The following is a 27701-nucleotide window of genomic DNA, read 5'->3' as shown; positions in this document are numbered from 1 at the left end:
AGCTGTGAATCTTAAGGAAACAGTGTGAGACTGTGCCAGGTTTGAAAGGCATGGGAGATAACTCTGCAGAGGGAAGCATTTGGTCGTCGGGGTTTGGTTTCTCATCAGTATGGGGAAGAGAGAAGACACCTACATAAAAGAGGCTTTGTAAGGGAGCCTTAATGCAAATCTTTAGGAATATTTTCTGATTCAATTTCCCCAACTGCCACTATTAGAGGCTTTTTGATGCCTGAGTGGGGAGCTGATTGACAAGTAAAATGTGGAAGTCCCATGGAAGTGGAGGATGAATAAATTTAGAGAGAGAGAATGTTGCATGTGATTGTGGGCACTGCTGCTTTGGCTGAGGTTTGGGAGCTGAGAGGGCCCTGGCCAGTGTTGCCGGGCTTTGTGTAGAAGGGCATCTCAGTGGAAGAGCAGCATGTGCATCCTTTAATGTGCTGCTCAGTAATCTGGGGCTTGATCTGCTGCTTACCTGGAACATCTAGATGTTTCTCAGCCGGTCCTTGACCTGTCAGGCTTGTAAGCATCCTCCACTCAGCCAGAAGCCCCCTGCCCCTGGGAAGGCCTTGACGGCACTCCGTTTGTTATGCTGTGACTGCCTACTTGCCATTCTCAGCCACAGCCAGGTCTGCAGTGTGTGTCCTATGAGTATCTGAACTCAGACAAGACCTGCAGGGTGTACAAGCAGCTCACACAAAGCTGATGCCGTTCATGTTCTTGCCTTTTAGTCTTGACTCTGACGGAGAGTCTGGGTAGGTCAGTGTGAACGTTCTTTGTGGTCTTGTTTTGCCTCTGTAGAAAGCCCCTGTTTTGCTGCATGAACCATCCTCATCTCCTTGGCAACCAAGAACATCACTTTTTTCCTGCTGCCCGTGCAGGGTGTTTAACTTTTTGGGATCTCCCTTCTTACAGAGAATGAGCTCCAGACCGATGCCCTTAGCCTCAGCAGCTCTTATTTTTCCTTCTGGATTCAGTTTCAGGGTGCTAGAGGGGTGGCTCAGCCATTAAGAGCACTGACTCACTTTCAGGGGACCCCAAGTTCTTTGTGAGCACCCCATATATGGTGGTTCACAGTCATCTCTAACTCCAGTTCCAGAGGGTTTGGAACCCTCTTTTTGGCCTCCACAGGTACCAGGCATGCATGTGGTGCACATACATATATGCAGGCAAAGCACCCATGTACATTAAAAAAAAAAAAAGTTTCACTCACCTGGTGGTGGTTGTGGGCTGTTCTTTCCATTTTTCATGAAGTCACTGTTCTTTTTTGTTTGTTTGATTTTGAAGACAGATTCTCACTATGTAGTCTTGGTTGGCCTAGAGCTTGCTATGTAGACCAGGCTGGCCTCAAACTCACAGAGATCCACCTGCCTCTACTTCCTGCATGCTGGGATTAAAAGCATGCGCCACCAAACCCCGGCTGAAATCATTGTTCTTGATCTAGCAATCCCACACTAACCTCCACACATGCATATAAAAGTAGTTTTATCCTGATCCCTCTCCTCGTTTTGTTTCTTAGAGACAGTCTCATTTATAGCCTAGGCTGGCCCAAAACTCACTTGTGAATTCCAAGCTGACTTTAAGCTCACAGTGATCCTCCTGCCTCAACCTCCCAAATGCTGGGGTTATAGGCATGTACCTCCCGAATGCTAGGGTCATAGGTGTGCCTGTCTTCGTTTTTGGTTTCTTGAGCCATGGTTTTATTATATATCCCAGGCAGGGCTTGAATTTGTGCTCATCTTTCTGTCTCTGTTTCCTGAGTTCTGGGACCTCAGGCAAGTGGCACCATGCCTAGCCTGGTGCTGTCCCGACTCTTTCAGTACCTTACATTTCCTCTACCTGTACAGAAAAAGATTTTTCCATCGAAATGTGTGGTGGAGACTGATAGGCCTGGTTAAACTTCACAGAGAGACTCCAGCTTGGCCTCTGCCAATATGTAGTGCTCTTCTGGGGTTCCCCACCCACAAGCTACTGCCTTCAAACTGCCTGTGTCCTGGGAGGTTCCTCCCCTAGAGCCTCCACCTGCCCCATCCCTGGTTTCAGGACCCCTCTTCTCCAGGACCTGAGGTTCTCCTGAACTAGCCAGCATTTGCTCTTCTAACTGAGGCTTGAGGTGCCATGGTAATTTGTTTGTTGGCAATGCATTTCATCCTGTGACTCAAGTCAACAGGATGTGAGGTCCTCAACCCAGGACCTCACATGCTCTATACCTCGATGCACATGAATTCTCAGGACGGGTGGACAATGGATAATTTCTTTTCCTTTCACTGGGTCTGGCAGGTGCTTAGCTCAAATGCCTGGTAGATGAATGCCTCTTGTGGTATGTTTTCTGCATGAGAAGCTGTACATTGGGGTTAGATTATTTTAAATTGATGTAAGTATTGTGGAATCTTTAGAAAATACTGGGAAAACTTGGTGAAATCCTGATTGCTGTAATATAGGACATTCTGTATTTGGGTCTCTCTTAAGGTTTTTAACCTATCTGCTAAACATGCATCTAACAGAATCACTCATTAGATGTGCATTTGGCTTGTTTTTTTTCAAGTCAGGGTTTCTCTGTGTAGCCCTGGCTGTCCTGGAACTTGCTCTGTAGACCAGACTGGCTTTGAGCTCAGAGATCTGCCTGCCTCTGCCTCTCAAGTGCTGAGATTAAAGGTGTGCGCCATCACTGTCTGCCTCGGCTTGCTCTTTTGTTCAGTTCTTGGAACTCTTTGTTTGAGGCAGGATCTGGCTATGAAGCCTAGGTTGGCCTTAGACTCGTGGCAATTTTCCTGCCTCAGCCTCCTAAGGGCTGGGATTATAGACCCAAGCCACCATGCCTAGTGTATTCTTAACTCTTTTGGGGACCACTGTAAACCACAGACCTTGAGACCAGCCACCTTATGCCTCCTGACAGTCAGGGAGGCTGAGGTTCTGGCTTGTTCGTCCTAGTGCAGGCCCAGGTGCTGCCCTGAGGCCCATCAAGGCTGGTGTGACAGACACTCCTGGAGAGGGTTTGGCTGCTCCCCTTGGTCTTGAGCATTTGATGAGAGCCTGTATTTGGATCTGAAGCCCAGAGTAGGATAGCAGAAAGGGTACCTATTAGAATATTAAGTACTCTCCTGCCTGGCTCTCCCTCCCCCCCCCCCCCCAGGCTCAGGCTGCCTCTGCAGGATGCAAACACACCCTCCTCTGACCCAGATTTGGGGGATTGTTTCTAGCAGTTAACTGCCAGTAGGCCATCCCAGGATTGGATTTAGTCCACTTTCATTTATGAAAAGGACTTAGGCAGGGCTGTGATGGCAGATCTAAAATGCAGTGCGGAGGGTACCAAGTCATACCCGCCCCTCTGAACGGGTCGTGGGACGGGGATGGGGATGGGGACGGGGTGCTTTCTGGAAGGACAACTTGTCAAGCCCAAGCCTTTGTTAAAGCTTGCCCCTCATCCCCACATCAGGCTGCAGCTGTGGTATTCTGCGGTGGTTGGGTCTGGGGGATTGTGGAGAGCTCGGCACTGGGCTGTACTCCAGCATCGGCCGGCCAGCCCTGCTCCTCGCAGCCAGCCTGGGTGGAACCAGGTGTCCCAAGCAGACTGTGGCAGCCACTTCACAGTGGCTTTCTGTTCTGGGTGCCAGGCAGAGGGGCCTCTCGTCGGTACCCTGCTCACGTCCCTGCTAGGCTGAGGGCCTGGCCGGGAGGGAGGCTCCATCGCTGCAGGAGCCTCGACACGTCTGCCGGACTTTTGTTGGGGGAGGTCAAAGGTGCAAGGGAACTCACGGGCCACCGAGTACCTTGTCACCCACTGTGGGTATCCTGTAGCCATCCATGACTGTCAGAGCCTGGAGATGCGGCTGGTATGTCTGAGGATACGAATTGCTATTTTAGTGCATTTGAATTAAAAAAAAAAAAAAACCCAGGTATCCATTTAAGTGCATTTGGAACAACTAGGGAATTGAAATCTACTTGTTCAGCTGTAAAATTCATGAAATCTATGTACAGTTCAAGTTTTCCCAAAGTGCATACAAATTGAGGAGTGATCTAAGTGTAAAATATACTCTAGATTTCAAAGATCCCTTGAAAAAAATATACAATGACTCAATAATAATTTTTATCTTGATGTTTTAAATGATTACATTTAGATACACTGGCTTTAAAGTATTATGAAAATACTTCCACTTTTATTTATCTTTTTAAAGTGGGCTTCTGAAAAATTGGAATTGCTGTCTGTCTTGAGTTACATGTGGCTGGCAGTGTTAACCTCTGAGCCTGCTCTTGCTATAATGTGATGAATGGTCCTTTAGGAGAACTGGTTAATGGCCTTTGAGCTTTTTCTCCATTGAATTAGGTTTTAGGAGGCTCCTGGTGTTTTACGGGGAACACTTTTTAAAAGCCTGTTTATAAATATTGTTTCTTTATTATTGTTTTTTTGTTTTTGAGACAGGGTCTTGCCGTGTTACCCAGGCTGGTCTGGAACGTCCCTCAGCCCTCATGCCTCACTCACCCTTTTGAATGCTAAAATTATTGACCTGCACCACTGTGACATGAAAAATTTTTTTCTCCATTGCAAAAATAACACCTTCCTTAAGGGAAATTAGGAAGTACTGATTAAATGAAGCTAAAGACAGCTTTCCTAACAGTACTTTGTAATGATATTTTGCTTAGTGTTAGCACGAAAGTAGAACTTCTCGGGGATTTGACAGATTGCCTTGACAATGGTGAAGCAAGCATTGTTTCCTATACTTATTTATAGAAGGGTGCTCGAAGGCTCGGAGATTTGGACAAGGTGGCAGGAAAGCCATCAGGACTCGGAATGGGATGCAGGCGGTTGTCAGGGGTGCTCTTATTCTTCCAGGGCAGCCTGATGCTGGGACTTTGGAGGGAGGGCGCTGCCTAAAAGGATGGGCAAGCTGTCCCAAGAACCCCATTTTCAGGTTGTGCTGTTTGGACGTGGGCTGGGAGAGTTTTGTGTGTTGCCACCTGAGGCATGTTTGAGATGACATAGCTGTGGTTGGCAAAGTGACATGTGAGCCCAGGTACTAGAGAGTCCCCGCTGTCCAGTGTCTCCCCTCATGCTTTGAGGTGGTTTTGAGGTGCTCCGCTGTGAGACTAGCCCACTAGGTGCTGAGCTTGTTTCCCGAATGCCAGTGGGAAGCCTGCTGAACACAGCCACTGCCTCTCATTCTGTGCAGCAGAGAAAGTCAACTCAGGCTACGTCTCAGGAGAAACCCTTTTCAAAGGCACAAGGCTTTGCCACCCACCCCTTTCCACCAGTCTCCCACAAAACTGGAATTTTCTTTGTGTGTATGTGTGTGTGTTTGTGTTTGTGTGTGCGTGAGCGCGTGTCCACCCATACATGCACATGGAGCCAGAGGTCTATTGGATATCTTCCTCTATCACTTTTCACTTATTATTATTATTATTATTATTATTATTATTTTAAGTTAGAGTCTCTCACTGAGTCCAGAGCTCACTACTGGGCTGGCTGGTGATCTCTGAAGATTCACCTGTTGCCGTCCCCACTGCTGTCCTGTGTCGTCGTCCTCTCCGCTCCCCGCCCCCCTCACACATTGTGGTAATATCCTCTCGGCCACGCCTCAATTTTTCCTATGAGTATTTGAGATCCAGACTCAGTTCTGCACGTTTGCATGTCAGACACTACCCGGTGAGACATCTCTCCAGCCCCAAATTGGGCTTTTCTTTCCTAGATTTATGAAAAGCAGTTCTAAGCCAGGAGAAAGATCGGCCCTGCCCAGCCTGGGCAATGCCTACCTTCTTTCAGGGGCCTTTGTATGAGGGTTTGGAGGCAGCTGTCCCCAAGGCCATCTTCTCTGACTGGGCTGAGCAGCTAGATGTTTTCTTTTCCTAGACGATCACTCCCTGTGAGAAAATAAAATCTCCTCTTCTAGAACTTGCCCCAAAGCCTCACCCCGTGCTCAGATCCTCAGTCCCCAGCTTATAAAGGCTCGGTAGCAGCTCATTGTTTATTCCCTATTTCGTTTTAACTGCACCAACTATAGGAACAAAAATAATTCAGTATAGATAGCTTTTAAAAAGAAGCTTAATCCTAGCATGCCATTTATCTTTCCCTGCAAGTTTCTGCATGTGCAGCCACCGTTTTTTATTTGACGAGCAAGACAGAATGATTACACTCCAAGTTGAATGGTTCATCCTATCATTTAGGACCTTCACGGTTGCCATGTAGTGGCTGCACACTTCTCTAGTGACTTGATTAGCTGTTATTTACCTAATGGGCTCTTCACTCTTGTCTCCTGCTCTTTAACGGTGTCTTTCTCTCTTTGTCTCTGTAGGAAGTTCTCCAGCAGCTGATCGTAATGAATTTGCCCAATGTTTTGATGATTGGCAAAGACCCACTGTCTGGTGAGTGTAAGCGCCCCACCCCCACCTCCTGTAGTGCCTGGGCAATGCCATCAGTTTGGACAGCTGTTAGCCACAGCTCTGGCTGCCAGCTTGGAGCCAGCACAGTGAGACATGTGATGGTTTTGGTGAGGCTTTAAAAAGTGAGGCTTTAAAAAGTGGCTTACTGTCCTGAGGCTTTGGGCCAAGCGTGCATTTCTTCCCTTAGAGAGTGAATCTCTCTCCATCCTCAGATGTGCGTGCGAAGACAGACAGGGCCATTGCTTTGTATCTTCTGAGAATGTGGGTCTGACTTTGGGAGTCTGAAATGTGATGGGCTCCACAGGCCTTCTGTAACCATGGCACCAGGTTCTATTGTGGTGGGTGCGTCCCTAGACTGGAAAACAAGCACCTTTTGGGGAGCCAGTGTCTCTCCTCGGGGATCCTGTGATGTTTGTGTATGTTCCATGAGTGATTCCTGTCCTGTGTCCCTCACTGGACTGAGAGCACCTGGTGGGCAGGGGTTCTAAGACCCTCTGGTCTGGGACTCAGTAGGTCTAGAAAGTGGCCAATGCTCCAGGCACCTTCTGTCACAGCATAGCTTCACTCCTGCATGCAGGTAATTCCCAGGTGACAGGGCATGGTGGTGGGTGACCTCCCTTCCACGTTATCACACTGCAGCACCCAGGATGCACTCAGGGGTCAGAGCTCCTCGCGCTGGCTCCTTGTTGATTGGTCCTTGGGAACTCTGGAGTAGGTGAGGTGTTAGGACAAACAAGGGAGCCACGCCTGCAGGATGGGCTGAGGCCAGGGGTCCTGAGAGTCAGCAGTTTGTACAGAGGATTTTCACTCTGTGGGTTGCTCCTTGGCCTCCCTGGGGTCTAGCTCCCCTTCCTCCTGACTGGGACAGTCCCTAAGTTGCCGTGAGACTGGAGGAAAAGTAAACCCAGTGACCAGCCAAGGACATGACTTCTAAAAGAGCAGTTGCTCGGTGGCATGACCTTGGGAGTCAGCAGAGACAGCTTTGTACAGCACAAGTAGGTGGGACACTCTTTCTGGGCTCCAACTGAAATATGTCCTCTTTCTTTTCTTTTTTTCTTTTCTCTCTCTCTCTCTCTCTCTCTCTCTCTCTCTCTCTCTCTCTCTCTCTCTTTCTTTCTTTCTTTCTTTTTTTTGACACCAAAATAGAGACACCCATGGCACTAGCTCATGAACATTCATCACCAGCATGATCTGGTGGCCCTTCCATGTCTGCCAGGTTGCTTGGTGGCTCCTGTCTATGACGACCTTCCCCATTGCATCAGCAACAGGAGCATTTGGTTCTCCAAACCCCAGCTCTGAGTCCATCTTATGGCCTTCCAAGAAGAGGTGGAGAATGCCACCTGCAGCCCGTCCAACCACCCCCGAACCCCAGGGAAGGTTGGGTCCATTGAGACTTGTATGGTGATGCTGGGGAAGTAGGGTTGCTTTGCTGAGAACTGTGTTGCTTTCTAGGTTGATGAGGGGCTGGTGTTAACCGGGAGATAGAGGGGTACCTTGTAAGGTTGGCTGTGCCAGCAAGGGCTGCCATTCTCTCTCTGCTTTGAGGGCAGCAGAGGAGCTGGAGAACAGAATGCCTGCTCCTGTGCCAGCCTTTGAATGCAATTTAAAGTGTGGAAATGACAGTGTGTTTCTGGGGTGTGCTGATGTCATTCCCATTTATAGGTGAGGAATTTATTTATGCACACACCCTTGTCACTAGGCTGATAAGCAGAGCAGCTGATCGGCAGCACAGGCTCTCTGGGGCCTAAGATCCTCTCCCTAGCACACACCCTATCTCTGCAGTTGCCAACATTCAGCCCTTTTGGACCACGTAGTTGGAGCATGCTGCTGAGAAAAATGTCGGCGGTGAATGGATCAATGTAAAAAACACATTCTCCTGACCTGCCCAACCACCCTGTCATCCATGCCACTTCCTCCTCTTTCTGCTGTCCCCAAGTCTGGATGCCTTTTCCCTCTCTTCCTCAGGGTCCCTCACTTCTACCAGAGACAGATTGTCCATGTCAGGGAAAGCAAGTTCTCATTCCTGTGTGGCACAGCACCAGAATACCCACAGAAAAGTCGATTCTCCGTAAATCACATTATTTGGGGGGGGGGGTGGGTGGTCCGCCGAGGCACATGTGCCATGGCATGTGTGTGTGGATATCAGAGAACAATTTGCAGGAGTTGGTTCTCTCCTTCCACCCTATAGGTTCCAGGGATCCAACTTGGGTCACCAGGCTTGGTGATAAATGCTGAACCATCTTGTCAGCCCTGCTTAAAACCAAAACCAAAACCCAGCTTTATTTGCATACCGTTGAATTCCCCCCTAATTTTAAGTGTGAAGTTTACTTCAGGGCTTTTCCCCACAAGTGTACAGAATTGTGTAACCCTCACCTCAGTCCATCAGGGGTAGCTGCTTTTCAGTGTCTGTTCGCCAGGGAGGTGATTGGTTCCGGGGCCCCACTGTGATACCAAAATCAGTGCTCGCCCATTTCAGAGGCTCTGGTTCCACTTCCAAGGATGTGATGGGGTGACACACTGAGTGAGCATCGGCGGCCTGGGCAGGGCTGAATGACATGCTAGACAGGGGCCTCAGCAGGCTGCCTTTGAGAGCAGAGGTGGCCTCCCCACGGTGCATGGATGGGTGGGTTTGACAGGGCTCGTGAGGGGTTCTGAGAGTCGGGGGCATGGCAGGAGTCATCCGCCAGCAAGAGCATGCAAACACAAATCCCAGACGTTATTTATGGAATCGTATTTTCGGCTTTAAATTTTAAAAATAGATGTGTGAAGCGTTTTATGTTTCGTTTTCAACGAAGAACAGAGTTGGTGTTTTTTAAAAGAATCGTGTGGCTGCCCTGGGGTGGAGAGAATTGCTTTTTTCACTCATTCTGTCTCCTGCATCTAACGAGGGGCACATTTGAGGCTTTTTTTGGCAGAGGCTCACGCCACACTGTTGATCATAGCCTTCTGCTGTTTGAGGTTAGTTTTGGGTTGTTGGCGCCTGTGCCACAGTGGGACAAGGTCTCTGGTCCCAAATAGTGTGGAATCCACTGTGACTTACCCTCCTGGTGCCATGGACTGCTCCGCTCTCAGGCACCCATTGGGGCAGCCTGTCAAGTCCTTGCTTGCTTGTTGAGTTTCCTCCACGAGGCCCTCCTGACCTCCTTGTCCCATTTATCCCGTCCTGTTTCCCCCTTTCCCCTAGCTCCTTTGAGTAGACAGTCTTATGTGAGTTCCCAGATCAGGGTCTGGCATGAGACAGGCGCTCAGCGAACACAGCCTGTGTGCGGGAGGCCTGCCCCTGTCTCTTCCTGTCTCTCCATACGCTACTCTTTTAAGGCCGGCTTCCTACAGCTGTTTAACCACAGACTTGGATACATAAAAAAGGTCGTTCGGGTGATGTTTAATCCCTGCCCTGTAACAGCTGTGTCTTCCTTGGGCCAGAGATGGCCCTCGGAGAGAGCCATCCTGTCTTGCCAGCTGCATAGCCATCAAGCCCGTTTGTTTGGTTTGCTGGTGAGAGCGCTCTGGAGAAGCCTTGTGAAGATCAAGGCCCGCATCAGCTCCTCCGGCTGTAAGATGAGGTAGCGCGGTATGTGCGACACTTCTGGTATCTCGGCAGCTAGGCCTGTCACTGTGCCACACACACAGAAGACGGGGTTTGTCTGACAAGGAGCCAGAGTGTTAGCAAATTAATTTCTGTGACGCAGCATAGAATGGTCTGGAAGAGAGCTTGGTTTTTCCTTCCAAGGCTTGTATCCAAGCGCAGCGGTGGTTAACATACTCATAAATTGCTGATTGCATCTGCATTGGCTAGAATAGAGGGGAAGGAGCCGTAGAGGTGCAGAGGCCCTGTTGAGAGAGAGAGAGAGAGAGAGAGAGAGAGAGAGAGAGAGAGAGAGAGAGAGAGAGAGAGAGAGAGATAGATAGATAGATGCAGGACGGAGGCCTCCTAGGCGAACGTGTTTAAAACCATACATCATGCAGATGACTATGTTTGTGAGTATTTGGCCATAGGTTCCAAGCAGGACTGGCCACCACCAGTCCTAAACTCATTCTAAATGTCAGTTCAGATTCAGGGTGGGGGTTGCGACCCCGTGTGTGTGCTCTGCAGGGACCTGTCTGAATACAGCTGCAACTCTTGGGACCAGCTGTCTGTGGTCTGGCCATTGGTCCTGAGTGTTCCTCCAGTGGTGGTTGAAGATAGGTCTCCAGCAGCAGCTGAGCACTTGGAAGGCTCAGAACGATCTGTCCATATCCTTCATTCCTCAGCCAAACATAGGATCCTGTGGGGTCTGCTGCTCTGGTTAAGGAAGCCCAAGGCCTGGTTTCTGACCCTCCCAAGAAGACCCAACTGCCCTTGAGTTGTTTTTCATCCTGGCGGGCTGCCCCTTGGCTGGAGCCTTGCAGAAGCAGCTCAACCCAAACCCGTTCTTCAGCATTTGCAGTTCAGTTGCTCACTGTACTGGATCCGGGGGCCCTGGAGCCATAGAAAAAAAGCCTCCAGTGTTTATTGAGCAGGAAGGTGATAGAGGAGAATCCATAATGATGGGTATCCTGTCATGCCAGCGTGCTTCTGTGTGCAGAGGGGATAACTACCCAGGCAAGTCAGAAGGGCTTCCTGGGAGAGAGGTGGTGTTTGGGCAAGGCTTTGGTGAACTCTTAGTAGAGAAGGCAAGTTGTTCTTGCTTTCTGTCATGGAACTAATACTTGAGATAATCACCGTATACAGGGAGGGGCACAGTCTGTTTTAGATCATGTTGTTGGGATGAGCCAGCCCGTAATTCAGTTGCTTTGAGGCCTTGAAGCATATGTTGGAGCAGAACTGCCCACAGTTAGGGTGAGGAAGCCAGGAGAAAGGGACCAGGGTCAAGGCATGCCCAGTGATCTAACTTGAGAGCTCCCATTTGCTCCCATCTCTTAAATCTCTTAGCAGTTCCACTCTGGGATCAGCCCTTCAACACACGGGCCTTTGGGGGGCATTCTCCATCCTGACCATAGAGGTGAAGAGGGGTGTCAGAGGTGGGAGGGGCTCTGGGTTGGAGATGTGTGGGAAGCAGCCCTGCTGGGAGGCAGGCTCTGGAGCAGCTGCACCTCTTTACCCTCTCAGGGGACAACCCTGAAGTTACTGGATCCTACGGAACCCCCCCCCCCCCCTGCAGCCTACACAGAGCAGCTCTGCACAGCCAACTGGGTTAGTGAGGCAGGTGTGCTTAGCTCCCTGGCTGCCTCCTGCAGCCCTGCAAGGGCCTGGCTCTGCTTGTCACGATTGGCTTTCTTACCTAGGTTGCTTTCCTCAGAACTGAAAGGACCCTCTTCCTTCCTGGCTGCTGGCCTGTGGTCCTGCGGCTGCTGAGAGTCTCCATGGGGCTGCCGAGCCGTTCCCTTGTCCTTTAGCCAGCCTGCCCATGTTTTTATTTCCTTTATCCAGGCCTTTACTTCTAACCCTGTCTGTGTATGACATTTACTTTGTGTGTCCATGTGCCACAGTGTACTTGTAAAGATCCGATGACGACTTTTAAGGAGTCTTTCGGTTCTTTCCTCTTATCATGTGGGGGCCCAGGGATCAAACTCAACTTGTTAGGCTTGGTGACAGACACCTTTACTTGCTGACCATAGATTGTAAAAACCTTAAGTTCTCTGAACGAGGAGAGAGAGTGTAAGAGTTAATGGTTAATCTTTGTTAACTTGATTAGATTGGGAACCGCCTAGAAAACCCCTGCATGTGTTTGTGAGTGCATTTTCAGAGGGAGTAGGGCCGGTACCATGCTATGAGATGGAGTCTGGGACTGAATAATGTCTGTCTGCTTCCCGAGTGTGGATGCAGCATGAGAGCCACCTCCTCCTGTCACCACACCTGCCCTGCCGTGATGGGGTGCATTCCTTCAAGCCACAAACCTAAATGCACCCTTTGTCCAGTGGCTTTCCCCAAGTGCTTTGTCACAGCAGTGAGAAGATAGCTAATATGGTAAGTGTTTAAAATCCCCACTCTTACCAGAGTTTTAATCATTCTGGTGTCCCCTGTTTGACTCTTGAGAGCAGTCCAGGATAGCTCCCTGATGTCCTGAGGGTCTGTTAGCTTGCTCCTGGCTTCCCTGCTGCATGCGAGTTCAGAGATGTGTCCCTTTGCCAGGCTGCATTGCTGGCTTGGTGGCCTGAACACTTAGAAGCCCAATGCCATGCCTCCTAGGAACGGATAGATCTTGGTTCCCAGAACCCCCGGGGCCAGCGCAGTAGTCGAGGGCCAGCCCTCTGGCCAGCAGGGCCTGCTTGGAAACCAGGCTTTGTTTAGTAAACTTCCTGGAGCGGTGGAGCCCAGAGAGCGCCTCAGCCACCACCGCCATGGCTTCTAGAAGTTCTACTCTCTGTGGTTGCCACCGGCCGAGTCGAAAGAAGAGATTGAAGGAAGAGATGTTGTTTGTCAAAGGTCGCTGTCTTTCCCCCTGATATCTGGGTCTAGAGTTCTCTGTCTGGTGCTGGGAGGTCCCTTGACTTGCATGTGTTCCTGCTGCACAGCCCCTCATCTATCTTCTCCTGGGCAAACCGTGGGGATGTTCTTTCCTCTTCTTCTTTGCTTGGTGAATTTTCTGTCAACTTCTGCGGCCCTGGGCTGGTAGGAACAGGCCGGGGTGGTGAGGGTGTCCTGAGGGCTCCTGTGGTTACAAACTGTTCTGCATAACCTGGGGACAGCTGTCTTCTGTTCTGTGTGGTTTCACCAGGGCATTCAGAGGCATAGGGCAGGTTTGATAGGAAAGACAGGGAGACACCGGGATGGGGGATGGTGCAGCTAGTCGGGGGCACTTGGAGCACCCCTGCACCATTCCATGGTGATGTATAGCTCTGTGCCCACCAAAGTATGTAGTTGGTAATGTTTGTTGAATGGCTAAGTAAACAAATAGGGCATTGCAGGATTACTTCCGTGCCTGGTGGGTGTCATGTGTGATCACAGTCTATGGGTAAGAAAGCTAACAAAACCCCATCCCAGAATGTGAACCTGCTTCCTACCCGACAAGTGGGGCATGGATAGTGGAGGTTGTCCCATGTTCCCACACACGAGCTGTTTTGTGCATGATTCCATGGTAGTGCCATGGAAGGCTATTCTGACTGTCTAAATAATATAAATAATAATAAATCACTGTCTTCATGTTAGGCAGAACCTCCAGGAAGGTTCCAGAGCTGGCCTCTTGGGTGAGCCCCTGGATGGACAGGGGGACCATTGATAGCATGTTCAAACTGCTGTTTTCACAAATGTGACAGCCCTGTAATCATGCTTATGAAATGACCCGTTTTTAAACAGAAAACCAGGGAAAGCAGAGTTCGTGGTCCCACCCTAGCTAGCATGTAAAGTCAGAGGAGAACAGAACATAGAATTACTAAGAAAGACATCTATCTGTGGAAACCAAAACTGTTATCTTAGCTGATCTCCTGCAGCAGTTAACGTCAGTCAGTCAGCAAATGAGGGGAAACATTTACACTGTGAGTGCTGGGGTGCTAAGGAGGAGGTGGGGGAGGGAGCAGCAGGCTGGGGGCAGCCTTGAGGCTCTGACTCAGCCTCGATCTTTCTTGTTTAGAAGAAGGAGGAGATGGTGCTGTCCTTTCAGGACTGTTTTGGGGTTAACACAAATGGTAGCCATAGCACATGGCACTCAAGTACAATGATAGTGGCCATGGCATGTCTCTGCAGGCTCAGGCCAGTACTCTTGGGTATATCGCCCCCTCCGGCCCCAAACCTGGCGGATTTGCAGGTCTTCAGCCCGCTGAGTTAGCAAGACCGGGCTGAGTTGCCCTGCTGTTCGTTGAGCCTGTCTCCAGATCCCCGGGGCTTCCTTCCTGCCTTCCTCAAGGCTGCCTGCCACTTTCTACCCCACCCTCACGCGTCCTCCGAGCTAGCCCAGCTCCACGGTATAACTGCCCTGCCACTTTCCATCCTGTGCTCACACCTTGGTGGGAGCAGATGTTTCCCGATTGCACTGGGAGCTGGGTGCTGTATGCATCTTTCAGGTTTGGATGAAGTGGGTGACTGTAAGCAAGCTAGTGGGGTTTTCTTAGAAGACTCCACCACTGACTCAGACTCTGGGGCTCCCTGCACAAAACACAAGGTAGAGTGGGTGTCTGGCGTTTTCTGACTTTGCTCTCTGGGGTTGCTGGTGAATCATCTGGCCTAGAAAATGACATTGTTTCACCCCCAGCACCATCTCTCTGGAAACCAGCTCCAGTAAGCCTAACCACAAAACATTCAGAATTTGAGAACTATGCTTTCTTACCTCTGGATCTTTACATGCTGTTGTCTGCCTGGAAGCCTTGCCCGACCCTGAAAACTAGAAGTCTTTTCTTCTAGGTCTTGAAAGTGTGTGTGTGTGTGTGTGTGTGTGTGTGTGTGTGTGTACACGTGCGAGCACGTGTGCACATGTGTGTAAGGTGTGTTTTGGCTGTGTGTATGTCTGTACACCACATGTGTGCAATGCACACAGAGGCCAAAAGAGAGTGTCAGATCCCCTGGAACTGGAATTATGGGCAGTGGTAGCTACCATATGGGTGCTGGATCTGGTAGAAGAGCAGCCAGTGCTCTTAACCACTGAGCCATCTCTCTAGCCTGTTAGGGCTTTGAAACTGCTGACATGCTCATCTGTGTCCACGTTGTCTGCATTCAGGGGACTTGTTGACCATTATACTTCCAGCATACAGTAGGTGCTTGGCAGGGAGCAGGTTGTCCTCGGGTGCTGATTGAGTTACCCAGCCCACTTGCCTGCAGGGACTCAAGAGAGTTTTCTGCTGTGTGTTGAAACTAGTCCAGCCTATAGCCTGGGAGACTTAGGATAGCCGCTTTTCTTGACTAGTGGAATCTTGAAAGAAATAGGCATCTACTTTTCACAGGCCATGGGGATGAGTGGACTTGGGCATTCATTCCGGGCTTCTCTTTAGGAAGGAATCTGCCAGGTCAAAGCACATAGGCTGTGAGCACATAGGCTGTGAATCTGCCAGGTGGGCCAAGGGTATGGGTCGAGGGTCAGGACCCTGCTTATCTCCAATGGGGGTTTATTTCCATTGTCTGTTTTATGAATTTTTTTCCTAAGCTTAATTCTCTATTTTTTTAGCCTTTGCTCCCTGCTACAAGGGGGAAACAATCCTTATCTTTCAAACAGTGCTCTACAGAGAGAACATTTAGCCTTTTCATCTTTTTAAATTTTTATATTACATTTTTATTTATTTGTCTCTGTGGGTGTGCATTCGTGTGATAAAATGTGCCACACACGGCATGAGCGTGGAAGCATGAGGATAACTTGGAGGAGTCGGTCCTTTCCCTCAAACTGTGGGTCCCAGATCAAACTTGGGCCATCAGGCTTGGTGGCAGGTGACTTTACCCGCCAAGCCATCTTGCTGATCCTGTTTTGTCTTATTTTGAAACAGGCCTTACCATGTATCCCAGGCTGGCTTTGAACTCACGATCCTCCTTGCTTCAGTCTCCCCAGTGTGTGTCACCATGCCTTGCTCTTTCTTAGCTTTCTCCTGCTCCTGGTGACTTCTTGAGTGAATGAGTGGCCCGGGGTGGCACAGGGGTGATGGCAGGGTACTGAAGGAGTGCCACACCTGCTCTTTTGCTGACCTCGTTGGGTTTGATTGTTGTTTATTTTGTGTGTGTATGGGCGTATTGCCTGCACATATGTCTGTGCACCACTTATGTGCTTGGTACCCATGGATACCAGAGGAGGGCAGTGGATGCCCCTGGAACCGGACTTACAGACAGTTGTGATGTGCCATATGGGTGCTGGGAATCGAACCTGGGTCCTGTGGACGAGCAGCCAGTGCTCTTAGCCGCTGAGCCATCTCTCCATCCCCTTCAGTGTAGTTTTGAGCCCTCATGTTTGTGCCGGGTTCTAAACCCTTTGCTGTCAGAACACTTGGTTGGGACACAGCGCTCGCTCTTCCCATCTGGTGGGCACTCATTCCTCGAGGCCACCTCTCCCTGTTGTTTTAGTCGGCTGCTCCAGTTATTCTGAGGGACGCTATCATAGAGCCTTTGGTCCTTGGCTGTGCATAAAGATTTTCTACATGAGCTCAGGCTCTAGAAGCATTTTCTTCTCTTGTCTCAGATGCAGTGATAGGGGCAGGAAAGCATGGAAGCAGAGGCTATGCATCTCCCACTCTAGGGCTAGGAGCCAGCGGCAAATGAGGGCCTCCTGCCTGCCAGTAATCGGTGAAACTCAGAGGGGAAGGAGGTACCTGTTGACTGGGATGCCCCAGAGCATCCCATTGGCCTAGCTTGAGGCTGTTAGCACTTAGAGTTAGTTCCCTTTTCTTCTGATTAAAACCAACCGTGGAAGGCTTAATTTTTTTCTTGGTGATAAAGGAACGTGGTAATGTGTGGATTAGATCCTTTGGCCAACAGGAAGGCCATAGTATACGGATCCACATCACAGGACCTCAACTTCTGATGTGTCTCTGAGAACAAGGAGACAGCCTCAGGCCCCACCCCAGGCTGGGAGGTGCTTTGGGTGTAGAGGAGTGAACTTCAGCTCCCCGTCCTGAGGCTTGACAACCATGCCAGTGCCACGGAGTCCAGTTCAGTGGAGTCTTGGCCTGGAATTAGCAGGCTCTCACGGGTGACTGCCTACACCCCTTGTCTATATCACAGTTCCTAGGTGTGGTTTGGGTTTTTCATTCATGCAGTATATCAGTTACCTTTCGCTTTGTTATAAAATACCTGACAGTAACTTAAGGGAAGATAAATTTATTTTGGCCCGTGAACTGAGGATTCGCCATGGTGGGGAGAGATGTGGAGTCCATGGTGGTGGGAGTGTAGGACTCTTCACATTCCCTCCTGTTCTGCTTCTGTCAGGACAGGGTGGGGGATGTTGGCACTTTCCAGGCTTCTTCTTTTCTCCTTTTTCTTCAGTCCAGGGCCCCATCCCATGGAATGGTGCCGTCCGTATCAATGTTGGCCTTCCCTCTTGGTTAAGCCTCTGGAATTGGCCTCACAGACACATGCAGAGGTGTCCAGTCAAGGTGACAGTCACAGCTGGCCTCACACGTGTCTCCAGTTGATGCGCGGGGCCATTATGGCACAGTGTGATAGGGAGTCAGAAGTCTTGAGAAAATGATGCTATGTTTTTGGCATACACCATTCCCTGTTGTATGACAGGATGTGACAAAAAAAAGGCAGAAAACAATAGTGTTGGGGTTTTTTTTTTTTTGTTTTTTGTTCGTTTGTTTTTTATCAAACCTTACTGGAAACCCTATTCCTGACCCAGGCCACCTGCCTCTATCTCACCGAAGTAGGACAGAGCCCAGGTCCTCGGGTATTGGTGAGGTTAGGTGATTGAGACAGACACTCAGCCCCAAGCACAATCTAAGACATACAACTCTGGATGAAGTACAGTTTGGAGCCTGCCCTAGTGGCAAAATCAAGAGAGTAGCCAGATGTGTTGATCAAGGGTTGGAAAGCAGAAACGGTTACATGATTCACAGGACAAAATGGAAAAGCCTGTCTGCGGGACAGTTTGACCACATGACGAGTGTAAAGTGTTTCCTCCCCAAGAAAGTAAGTAAGGCTGCTCGAGAGAACTAATCACTGAGATGCTCTTTGCAGTGTCTTAGATCAAAATACTGACAGCCTGACCCCCGGAAGGCTGTTGGTTGATGTTTGGGCCTTCATGCAAAGTGATATGGTAACCATCAAAACATAATGTGTATCCAGTGTGGATGCAGGATTGTAATGCCACAATTGGGGTGCTGAAGAAGGGGGAAATCACAAGGACCAGGCGAACCAGGGTTACATAGTAAGCCTTTGTCTCAAAAAACAAAAGATGACATCTGTATGTTTTCTGTGGTTTATATTAGAACACTCGAGTCCGACACTAAACTTCACAAACAGGAGGTGAAGGAAGGGGACGTGAGCTGCATGAGCATTGGCAGCATGAAGCTGAGTGCAGTGGGCTTGCTAGACTGCCCTGCCTGCTGTGTTTGAGATCTCACATGCTAACAGGCAAAGCCATAGATGTCTTCTATTGGGCTTTGCTTATAGTACATGCTAAAAATTTTTTGCTGATGGGAAGGTCTGTTAATTACCATGGGGAGAGATTTTACAAGCTGTGTGAATGGGAAAGGGCGCAAATGGTTCTGCACAGAATTCTCACGTGGTAAAAATAAATAAATAAATAAATAAATGAACTCCTGTGTAGTGTGCACGTAGCAGTGGCCACTGGGATTTTATTTTAGTCTTTATCTAATTGTTTTTCCTCCTTAAAGCAAAAACACACATCTCCTGGGACTTCCTTAAGCAGTCAAATTTAATTAAATCTGTTGCTGTTTCGACACAGGGAAGAGCATGGAGGAGATTAAGAAGGTGCTGCTGTTGGTGCTGGGCTGTGCCGTTCAGGTAGGGCTGCTCAGTGGGTGGAGAGGGTTCCTCGGGGCCAGTTCATCGTTACAGGAGTCGCTAGGAGACGGTGCGGCAACTGTTTGTGGTGCCAGGTGCCTTGAGGTGGAGGCCCCTCAGGCCAGGATAATGTCCTGTGTGCTCCCTGCAGCCTGGTAGGCCAGATCCCAGGCACCTGTTCTCGTGAGTCGGTGGTACGGGGCTGCTGTCACACTCCGGTCTTTGCACTTGTCACCGCATGCTCTCCAGCTGTGGTGGCAGGGTTGAGGAACCATGATGGAGCGCAGAGAATGTCAAACTATCACCGTCTAGTTGGATGTAGTGACACACACCCGTGATCTTAGCACTTGGGGGGCTGAGGCAGGAGCATTGTGAATTTGAGAGTAACCTAGACTACAGAGACCTTGTCTCAAAAAAACAAAGGGCTGGCACCAAGCTTAGTAACAGCGCTTGGCTAGTCTGTATAAAACCTCGGGTTCTGTCCCCGGTGCCACCCAGCAGACACAGATGCCCTCCGGCCTTTTACGGTCGGAGTGTGCTTGCCCCCGCCCCGAGTCAGGTATGTTCCCCCTGCTTGTGAAGAGCTTGTGTGAAGCAAGCATTTCTGTGCCCCACCTAAGTGTTGACCCGGGAGGGATCGAAGGCCAGCCTCTGAAGCCAGTCCCCTGTAGGCGGCCAGAGGAGCTTTGTGCCGTCTTGGTGTCGGGGGAGGGGCGGGCAGGGTACAAGGACCCCAGGCTGGTGTGGCTGTGGTTGTCACCTGCGTTTTCTGTACCTGGATGAATACTTCCATTGACTTGTGTAACCCTTCACAGTGTGAGAGAAAAGAGGAGTTCATTGAGAGAATCAAACAGCTGGACATCGAGACCCAAGCTGGCATTGTGGCTCACATCCAGGAGGTAGGCACTGGGGGGTTGGGATGGCCATGGATGCTGGGGTTACAGCAAGGGGCAGCATCTCCGTAGTGGAAAAGTTTGAGAACGACACCACTGTGAGTGGTTCCACTGATTCTAGGTTTCACAAGACCACAGACACATTGATTCTGTTTGGAAAGGTGGCCACCAGCAAGCTAAAATAAAATAGAGGTTTAAAAAAAAAAAAAAAAATTGAACACTTCAATCAAGTCATCTTCTGCCTGCTTCTTCTTGCCTTATATGGACTCAGACTATTTTTAAGAGCTGTCAAATGGTTTAGGCTCAGACTTTGATTTATAGGCCCTGAAAATGTATTCTGGCAAATGTCATCCCGCTCTGAACAGTTGATCTTTATAGAGAGTCTCTGCTGCTGTCAGTGATACACAAGGAAACAAGCTGCCACCAAGGGAGATGTCAGAGCCAGCAAGTCCTGAGAACACTGGCTGCCTCAGGAGGCCCCGCTTGACATGCTCACTGCCGTAGGGAAGGTCCCTCTGCCTGAGGTTGACTGAGGTGGTCTCATCTGAAAAGGTGGCTTCCTGGTGGGGTGGATGTCCACCCGGGATGAACCTGTGTCCTGGTGCTAGGTGCCTGGTTAGGGCTCAGCACCCGCTCTAATTAGACAAAGTAGGTACACGCAGGAATGGGACCATGCGAGAGCCACTGTGCAATTAGAAGGGGCGCCAGACACAGGGCCTTCCTGGCAGGTGCTGGTGACTTGGGCTGGGATACCTGGCTCCCACAGTGCCCGGGGCACTGCAGGATCCAGAGCTTTAAGCCAGGATTTGAAGTAGGAGATTGATGCCACACCACTCATTGTGTGCAGTAGGAGGAGGCCCAGCAAAGCTGCATAGGAGAGAGTCCGTATTGAATACATATTTTCAACCATTACTGTGCTCCTTGGAGTTTAAGAAGTATAGTCTGCCTTTTAATTTCCTTGTGGGTATTGTGTTTTGAAGATATGTGTGTCTAGGGACTTAGGTCATTGAGATTTGTCAGCTCTTTGCCACTCACTCTTCTTCCTGCCCAGACAGCAGGATATTTAAAAAAAGAAAAGAAAAGAAATATACCACCAATGAGGCTTGTGTAGACTAGCAGTTGTGGAAGCTAGCCTAAGAATTCATTGGGTACCTCTTTAAAGCCTACATGCCCAGGATCTGCTGTGGAGCCTCTTGTTAGAATCAAGGGAGGAGGAGATTGGGCCTGTAATGAAAAGTTCAGCATGACCATGTGCCGCTTGGAGACCCTGAAGCCGTCCACAGTGGCCTTGAGACTCAGGGTCTCCCCAGCCCTAACGCAGATCAGGCTGAGGACTTGGCCTTCGGAATCTGGCTGCAGGGTACCATGGGATAAGATTTCTCTCAGTTTAGACATCTGGGTTCCTCCGCAGTGGATGCCTCTCTTTCCCTGGTGTTACCATCCCCATGAGACCCGTGTGTTACTCTATTTCTCTTCCGACGACGACAAGAGGAGGGCAGCTCAGCACATCCTCGGCTCTCTGCTCAGGAGAGTGGTGAAGCCAGGCTGCCCTCTGTGGTCTGTGGGAATGAGACTCAGGCCTCAAAATTGCCTTAGACCATAAATAGCTCCCCCGAAGAGACCAAGGTCGCTGTGTATGCGCTATTCTGAACTAAGGGGCTTAACATTTTTGTTCTGTTTGCATTAGATTTTATTTTAAGAAATAAGGTAAGCCCTGTTTCTCGTCCTCGCATTGAAAGGCTCACCTTCTCTATGTTGTGAGTTATGCAGCTTGCAGCATCCCAGAGAATGTGAGTGTCTTGTCATCCTAGGAAAGAGGAAGCAGCTTATATGCCAGAATTCTGAGCTGCCTTAAGGAGCCCCTCTGCTAGGCATGGGAAATTTATCACTGAGGGCTTAAGGAGGTCTGGGGAGTAAGTTGCTGTTCCTTGTATGGGAATGAGGTGTAGGGTCGGCTCTGGCTCTGCCTGGGCCACACACCACATGGCCCTGGGTGTTCAGGAATACCAGAGCCACGCACAGCAGCCTCTGCAATCCTGGACCATGTTCCCACAGGTGACCCACAACCAGGAGAACGTGTTTGACCTGCAGTGGCTGGAGTTGCCAAATGTGGCCCCAGAGGAGCTGGAGGCCCTCTCCAGAAACATGGTGTTCCACCTCCGCAGACTCATCGACGAACGTGACGAGTGCACTGAGGTGTGCCTGTGGGGCAGCTGTGGCTGGCCGGATGGGTCCCTGACATGGCTTTTCTCCTTCAGCTTTTCTCCCTCTCTCTGGTCTGAATGCCTCCCAGCCTGCTGGTCAGGCTCTCTGGGGTCGGACACCGGTATTCCCCCTGGGTGTAGCCCCTGTGGTGAATGGGTCTTAGCAGAGACGCCCACAGGAAGGGTCTGACCAGGGTGCCTAGCATGGGTGGGGTCTGTTTCCATTGCTACTCTTTCTTCACACTTAATAGTACCTCCCCCTCCTGGTTTTCAGTCTCTTGTCTCAGTGGTTCTTCATTTAGTCTGGGCCTAGACACTGGGCCAGTCCAGGGAGCACCAGCGAACCTGCTTATCCCCGTCTTCTCCCTGTCTTGTGCAGCTGATCGTGGACCTGACACAAGAGAGGGACTACCTCCAGGCGCAGCACCCTCCCAGCCCCGGCAAGTTCTCTAGCCCAGACTCCACACCAAGCCCCACCAGCAGCCTGTCCAGCGAGGACAAGCAGCACCTGGCCGTGGAGCTGGCTGACACTAAGGCCAGGCTGCGGCGCGTCAGGCAGGAGCTGTGAGTCCGGCCGCTTTTTCCTCTTCGCTGTGGTTTGAACCAAACACGGGTCTTCCCATGAACTTGGCTTGCACGTGTGGTGTTGTGGGATAGCTCAGATGGTGGGGCTGCTGCGACCGAGCTCCTCGTGGCTGAAGGCTCATCACCAGCCCTCTGCAGGCCTGCACTTGTAGGGAGGGCTTCCCGGTGCTTAGGCTCCAGCCTGACTGTCGATCAAAGTAGGCCGCTATCCATGCAGGCTTGGTGTAGGGCTGGGATGAACAGAGTGTCTTCTTGGCTCTCGGTTCTTTCCTGTTTTCTCGAAGTTGTGAATGTGGCTTGTTCATCTGGGGAGTTGCTCTGCCTTACCTCTCCATGTCTGGTCTCACAGAGCCATCTGTGGACTCACAGAGCTACGACCGGGCTGTCTTGTACACATGGGGACAATAGGTGGTGATTGGGTCTGGGTTAAGGGTGCATGTTAAAAAGCTAAGGATTTTGAGCTGGGGAGCTGGCTTAGTGGGTACAGGACTTGCAGAGTTTGGAATCCCAGCACCCACATAATAGCACATCTGTAACCCTGCACTGGGGGTGGAAACAGAAGGATCCCAGGACTTGCTGGCTAGCCGGTCTAGCTGAAACAAGCCCCTACTTCAACGAGAGACTCTCAGAAGACATGAACTATCAAATCTATGGGAACTTCATGTACTTGCACAAGTGAGCGGGTGTACACACACACACACACACACACACACACACACACACACACACACACACACACACACACCGCAGTCAGCACATGCACATGTGTGTACAAACACACAGAATAAACATCACAAACATTTTCCTAGACTTCCAGAAGCCTGCATGCCTTCCTTTCCCCTCTGTGGTCCTAGAAGTAGCAACCTGTTCCCAGAGCCCGCCAAGGAACATCCTCCCCTTCACACTCTCTCCTAATTACCTGTGCAGGGAGGAGAAGACGGAGCAGCTTGCAGATACCAGACACGAGGTGGACCAGCTGGTCCTGGAGCTTCAGAAGGCCAAGCAAGATGTGAGCACAAGTCCTGAGCCTGCGTGTACAGGGGCTGAGGCTGGGGTTCCCCAGTAACCGGTTCCAGGGGTTCAGGATGTAGCATGGGACTTGTCCAGCAAAGGTGTCCACAGTTGTTGTCCTGAGAGCTTCCTGGGGTGCCAACCGTGTTTCTTAGTGAAAGTGTGGGAGACTCCACAGGGTGGCCTGGACACGGAGCTCCTAGGCCACCAGGAGATCCCACGCTATAGGGATTTGACCCTTTCTTCCTCCTCAGATGAAGGCTTTAAACTGGGTTTTCACCTTCTCCAATCTTACAGAATATCCAGCTGGCGGCTGATGCCCGGTCAGCCCGTGCCTATCGGGATGAGCTGGATTCGCTGAGGGAAAAGGCTAACCGTGTGGAGAGACTGGAGATGGAACTAATCCGATGTAAGGAGAAGCTGCACGATGTGGACTTTTACAAGGCTCGCATGGAGGTAAGTGGCCACCATCGAGATAGAGTGAGGGGGCCAGATAGGCTTCCATCCAGTGCTGTTGGACACAGCCTCCCAAGCATGTGTCCTTGGAGGATCCGAGCAGAGAGCCATACTCCAGCAGCTGCCTCCTCCACAGCCCACCTGCCTAGGTCCTTCCTGGCTCCCCTTCTAGTCCTCTCGTCTCCAAATGTCGGGTGGGTGAGGGGGAACAGCGTCGACTGATGAAGGGCAGCCATGCTTTTTGGTTTTTCTTTCTTCTGCTTCATGCCTGTCTTGGGGTTTCTATTTCTGTGGTAGACACCACGACCTAGAGGAACTTTGGGAAGAAAGGGTTTATTTTATATTGCAGCTTGTAGTTAGTTCATCGTTAATGGAGGTCGGGGCAGGAACCTCGAAGCAGGAGCTGATGGCGAAGCCATGGAAAAGTGCTGCTTACTGGCTTGCTCAGCTCAGGCATAGCACCACCCACAACGACCCTCCCATATCAGTCTCTAATTAAGAAACTCCTTCAGGCCAGGCATTTTCTCAATTGAGAGTCCCCTTTCCCAAATGGCTCTAGCTTGTGACAAGGTGACATAAAACCAGTCATCACAATAACATAATGGTGACTTCTATTTATGTGTGTGGGTTTTTTGGGGGGGTGTTTTTTGTTTTGTTTTGGTCTGCTTCTTAAGGTTTGCAATTTCTGGGCTATCTGCTAGGTGTCAGTTTCCATATCTATAAAATAAAAATAAGATGAAGATGAGCACTGTGGAGTGCGGGGCCCCTAGTCTACCCACAGGTAGTGGAGGCTGTGCCAGCGTATCATGGTTACTTTACCCACCGTGTTTGTAAGTGTGGGCACACTTGTGTGTGGAGGTCAGGGTGACTTTCCCAAATTGTCCTTCTCTTCCCTTGTTGAGGCCGAAAGAGCCACCTTGTTGCTGTGGCGATGCTGCTGCAGACTCCAGGGGGCTGCTTCCCACGTCACTGTCGGAGTGCCGTGACAACGATTGTGTGCCACCGCGTCTGGCTTTTCAAAGTTTTAAAAAAGATGAACCTTATTTTTAATGGTGCCTCTGCAGGTGGGGGACTGTGTGCGTGTGTGACCTTCAGAGGTCAGAGGTCAGAGGTGGTTGTGAGCTGCTCTAGAGGGATGGGTGCCGGGAAGTGTTAAGCACTGAGCCTACCTCCCCACCCCCTTGTGTCTAGTTTGGATGTGGGTTCCAGGGATGGAGCTGGAGTTGTCAACCTTATGTAGCAGGTGCTTTCGCCCACTCTCTGTCCCCCTCTTTTTTTTTTTTCTTTTTGAGATTGGATTTTGCCATCCTGCCCACAATGGCCTTGAATTCCTAAGCTCCAGCTGTCCTTCTTGGTGTTTGTTCTTGGTGGCCTGGTAGCTTCTGGGGTCACTGAGCACAGGTCTCGCAGCCCCGACATCCCTGCTGTGGGACGTCCCTTTCTTGTTGACACACTCACCCCGCTCCAGCCAGGGTTGCTGAGGTGAGGATATGGCTGAGCACTGCTTCTCAGACCCACTCAGGGAGTGTCCCCCTGAGGCATGTGAGTGTCCGGATGACTCACCTTGCTCCCTGCTAAGAAGACACCTTGGATTCTGGGCAAGGAGCTGGAGCAGGGGCCCAGGCCTTCCTTCCTCTGTCTTAGGAACAGCTCCGTGGCTCACTGCCTCGGCCCATGTTGAGAGGTGTAAGTTCTGGCCTGAAGGGCTCTAGGTGGAGAGTGTGTGCCGTTTGGGCTTTGATGCTTACTCAGATGCCACCGTTGGAGCCTCAGGCGCAGTCTTGTTCGGGTTTCCCAAACTGCTGCCTCAGCACGTCCTTCTGAAGCTGTGATCTCGAAAGGTTCCCCTGCCAGACAGGGTCGGGAATACAGTGTGGTGGCCAGGACTCACTCCAGTACTCTGTTCCCCAGAGATGGGGGGGTCCCAGATCCAGACTCCACATTCATTCCAACATTGTCCCAATGTTCTCCCTGGAATATGCAGACAATCTACTCTGTTAGGAGCTGCTGCTGCTGGTGGTGATGATGAAAATGATATGGGAGTCATGCTCGCTGCAAAAGAGAATATCTAGACGTAGAAAGAAGTTTGCAGGGAGACTCTTTCCCACCCATTTTCTCAACACCTGACTCAGTTTAGTACAGCAACACTTTTTATATTGTTAATTTCACAAGTCATCATGAAGTAAGTAGTTTAGGGTTCACATTCGTTCTATTAGTAGAAAGAATGTATTTGTCTATATGAGACCTTTCAGGGCAGGTAATGATGCATGCATGGGTTTGCAGAAACTGTGGGGTCAGAGCCACCTGGTGAATTGGGCCTGAGAGAAGCTTGCGCTTCTGGAGTATGACCCCAGGACTCAGGTAACGGTGGAGCACACAGTACTTGGATGCTCCTTGGGTTGGGAATTCCCAACAGCCATGTGAGTGTCTTTACCCCTTGGAGAACGTGAAGAACAGTTGTGATACCTTCTTTGGCCTCTCCACACTTGACACACTTTTTGGTATGAGGTTAACTTTGTGGTGATGTTGACTGAGCAATGTGGAGACAGTCATGGGAATGACAGGGACACGGCCAGTCCCCTTGTTGTGGAATGTTTTTTAAGATGTTACATTTGTTTAATGATGCAAAGATGTATTCTTTTAATTTGCATTTGGTTAGCTCTGTGAAGCTGTGTTACTTTGCCTGTCTAAAACACCGGATGGTCTAATGAAAGGACATTAGCCCCTTTGGATAGGTGCATACCTGGTTGACCACATCAACTTAATTATGAAACAGAAATATGAGTTTGAAGCTATGAAACTTCTTCCTTCCCTGAATCTTAGCTCTTCATTTCTCAAGCTGTAGTCTGAATCAGCTGAGGGGCCTGTTAAGAACACACATTTCAGGCTGGAGAGATGGCTCATCAGTGGTTAAGAACACTGGTCGATCTTCAGAGGCCCCAGGTTCAATTCCCAGCATCTACATGGCAGCTCACAACTGTCAAACTTCAATTCCAGGGTATCCAGCATCCTCTTCTGGCCTCTCTGGGCACCATGTGTGTGGTGCCCAGGTATGCACGTGGGCAAAACACCTATACATATAAAAAACCACACACGCCTTCTTTTTCAAAGATGAATGTTAGTCATGGTTCAGTTGGTAATGTGCTTGCTACACAAGCGTGAAGGCCTGAGTTCAGATTGCTCCTGTGATCCCAGCTCTGCGGAGGTGGGTATAGGGGATCCCTGGGACTTGCTGGCCAGTCAGTGATTGAGGAAGATGCTCAGCACCAACCTCTGGCCTTCTTGACACATGGATTTCTACCTCACCGCCCCCTCCCCCCATACAGATAGAGATTGAATTCCTGGATTCTCGAGTCCCTAAGGAGCCGGCCTCACAAGTGCATTTCTGTAGATGGTGCTTCTGCACCCCCATGCTGGTGGACCTTTGCCAGTTTTCAAACAGGGCCTCACAGTGTAACCTAGGCTGGATCCTTCTGCCTCCTGAGGTGCTACGATGGCGGGGGCGTGCGCTACCCTGCATTCTTTCCCACAGAGGCTCTCGGCTGCAGGTTGCTCACCTGCACAGGCAAGAATTACAGAACTCAATACCCGTCTGTGGTCAGCTCTGTCCGTGTGGGCTTCCAGCCCTGCCTGGGGATTCCACCTCACATGGCAGAAGGCACAAGCTTCTTGGGAACCCCTGCCCCAAGTGAAGGAAGCCATTGCTCTGTGGAGTTCTGTGCTCTGCAGGGGAGAAGCCTGAGCTTCATTCTCCTTGAGACTGGAATGAGTGGAGTTAGTTATCCTGGGCAGGTGAGCAGGCTCATCTAAGCAAGAGTCTGGCTA

General features: G+C 50.3%; 1 protein-coding gene across 2 annotated transcripts in view; it reads left to right on the top strand.

The window, feature by feature from the left end:
* Positions 1–27701, top strand: part of Ccdc88c (coiled-coil and HOOK domain protein 88C) — a 127853-nt gene that overhangs the window by 44116 nt on the left and 56036 nt on the right. Inside the window, exons 4-10 of one of the 2 annotated variants that reach the window (XM_006991800.4) lie at positions 6285–6354; positions 18669–18727; positions 19543–19626; positions 21676–21816; positions 22204–22388; positions 23337–23418; positions 23718–23876. In XM_006991800.4, coding sequence (XP_006991862.1) covers positions 6285–6354; positions 18669–18727; positions 19543–19626; positions 21676–21816; positions 22204–22388; positions 23337–23418; positions 23718–23876 — 780 coding nt within the window. Of the gene's footprint in view, positions 1–6284; positions 6355–12617; positions 12779–18668; positions 18728–19542; positions 19627–21675; positions 21817–22203; positions 22389–23336; positions 23419–23717; positions 23877–27701 lie in introns of those variants that run through there. The other variant, XM_042261049.2, reaches the window with a different exon arrangement.

Source organism: Peromyscus maniculatus, chromosome 14, assembly GCF_049852395.1.
Source record: "Peromyscus maniculatus bairdii isolate BWxNUB_F1_BW_parent chromosome 14, HU_Pman_BW_mat_3.1, whole genome shotgun sequence".
NCBI classification, from domain to species: Eukaryota; Metazoa; Chordata; class Mammalia; order Rodentia; family Cricetidae; genus Peromyscus; species Peromyscus maniculatus.
This window is presented reverse-complemented; position numbering and strand designations above follow the sequence as displayed.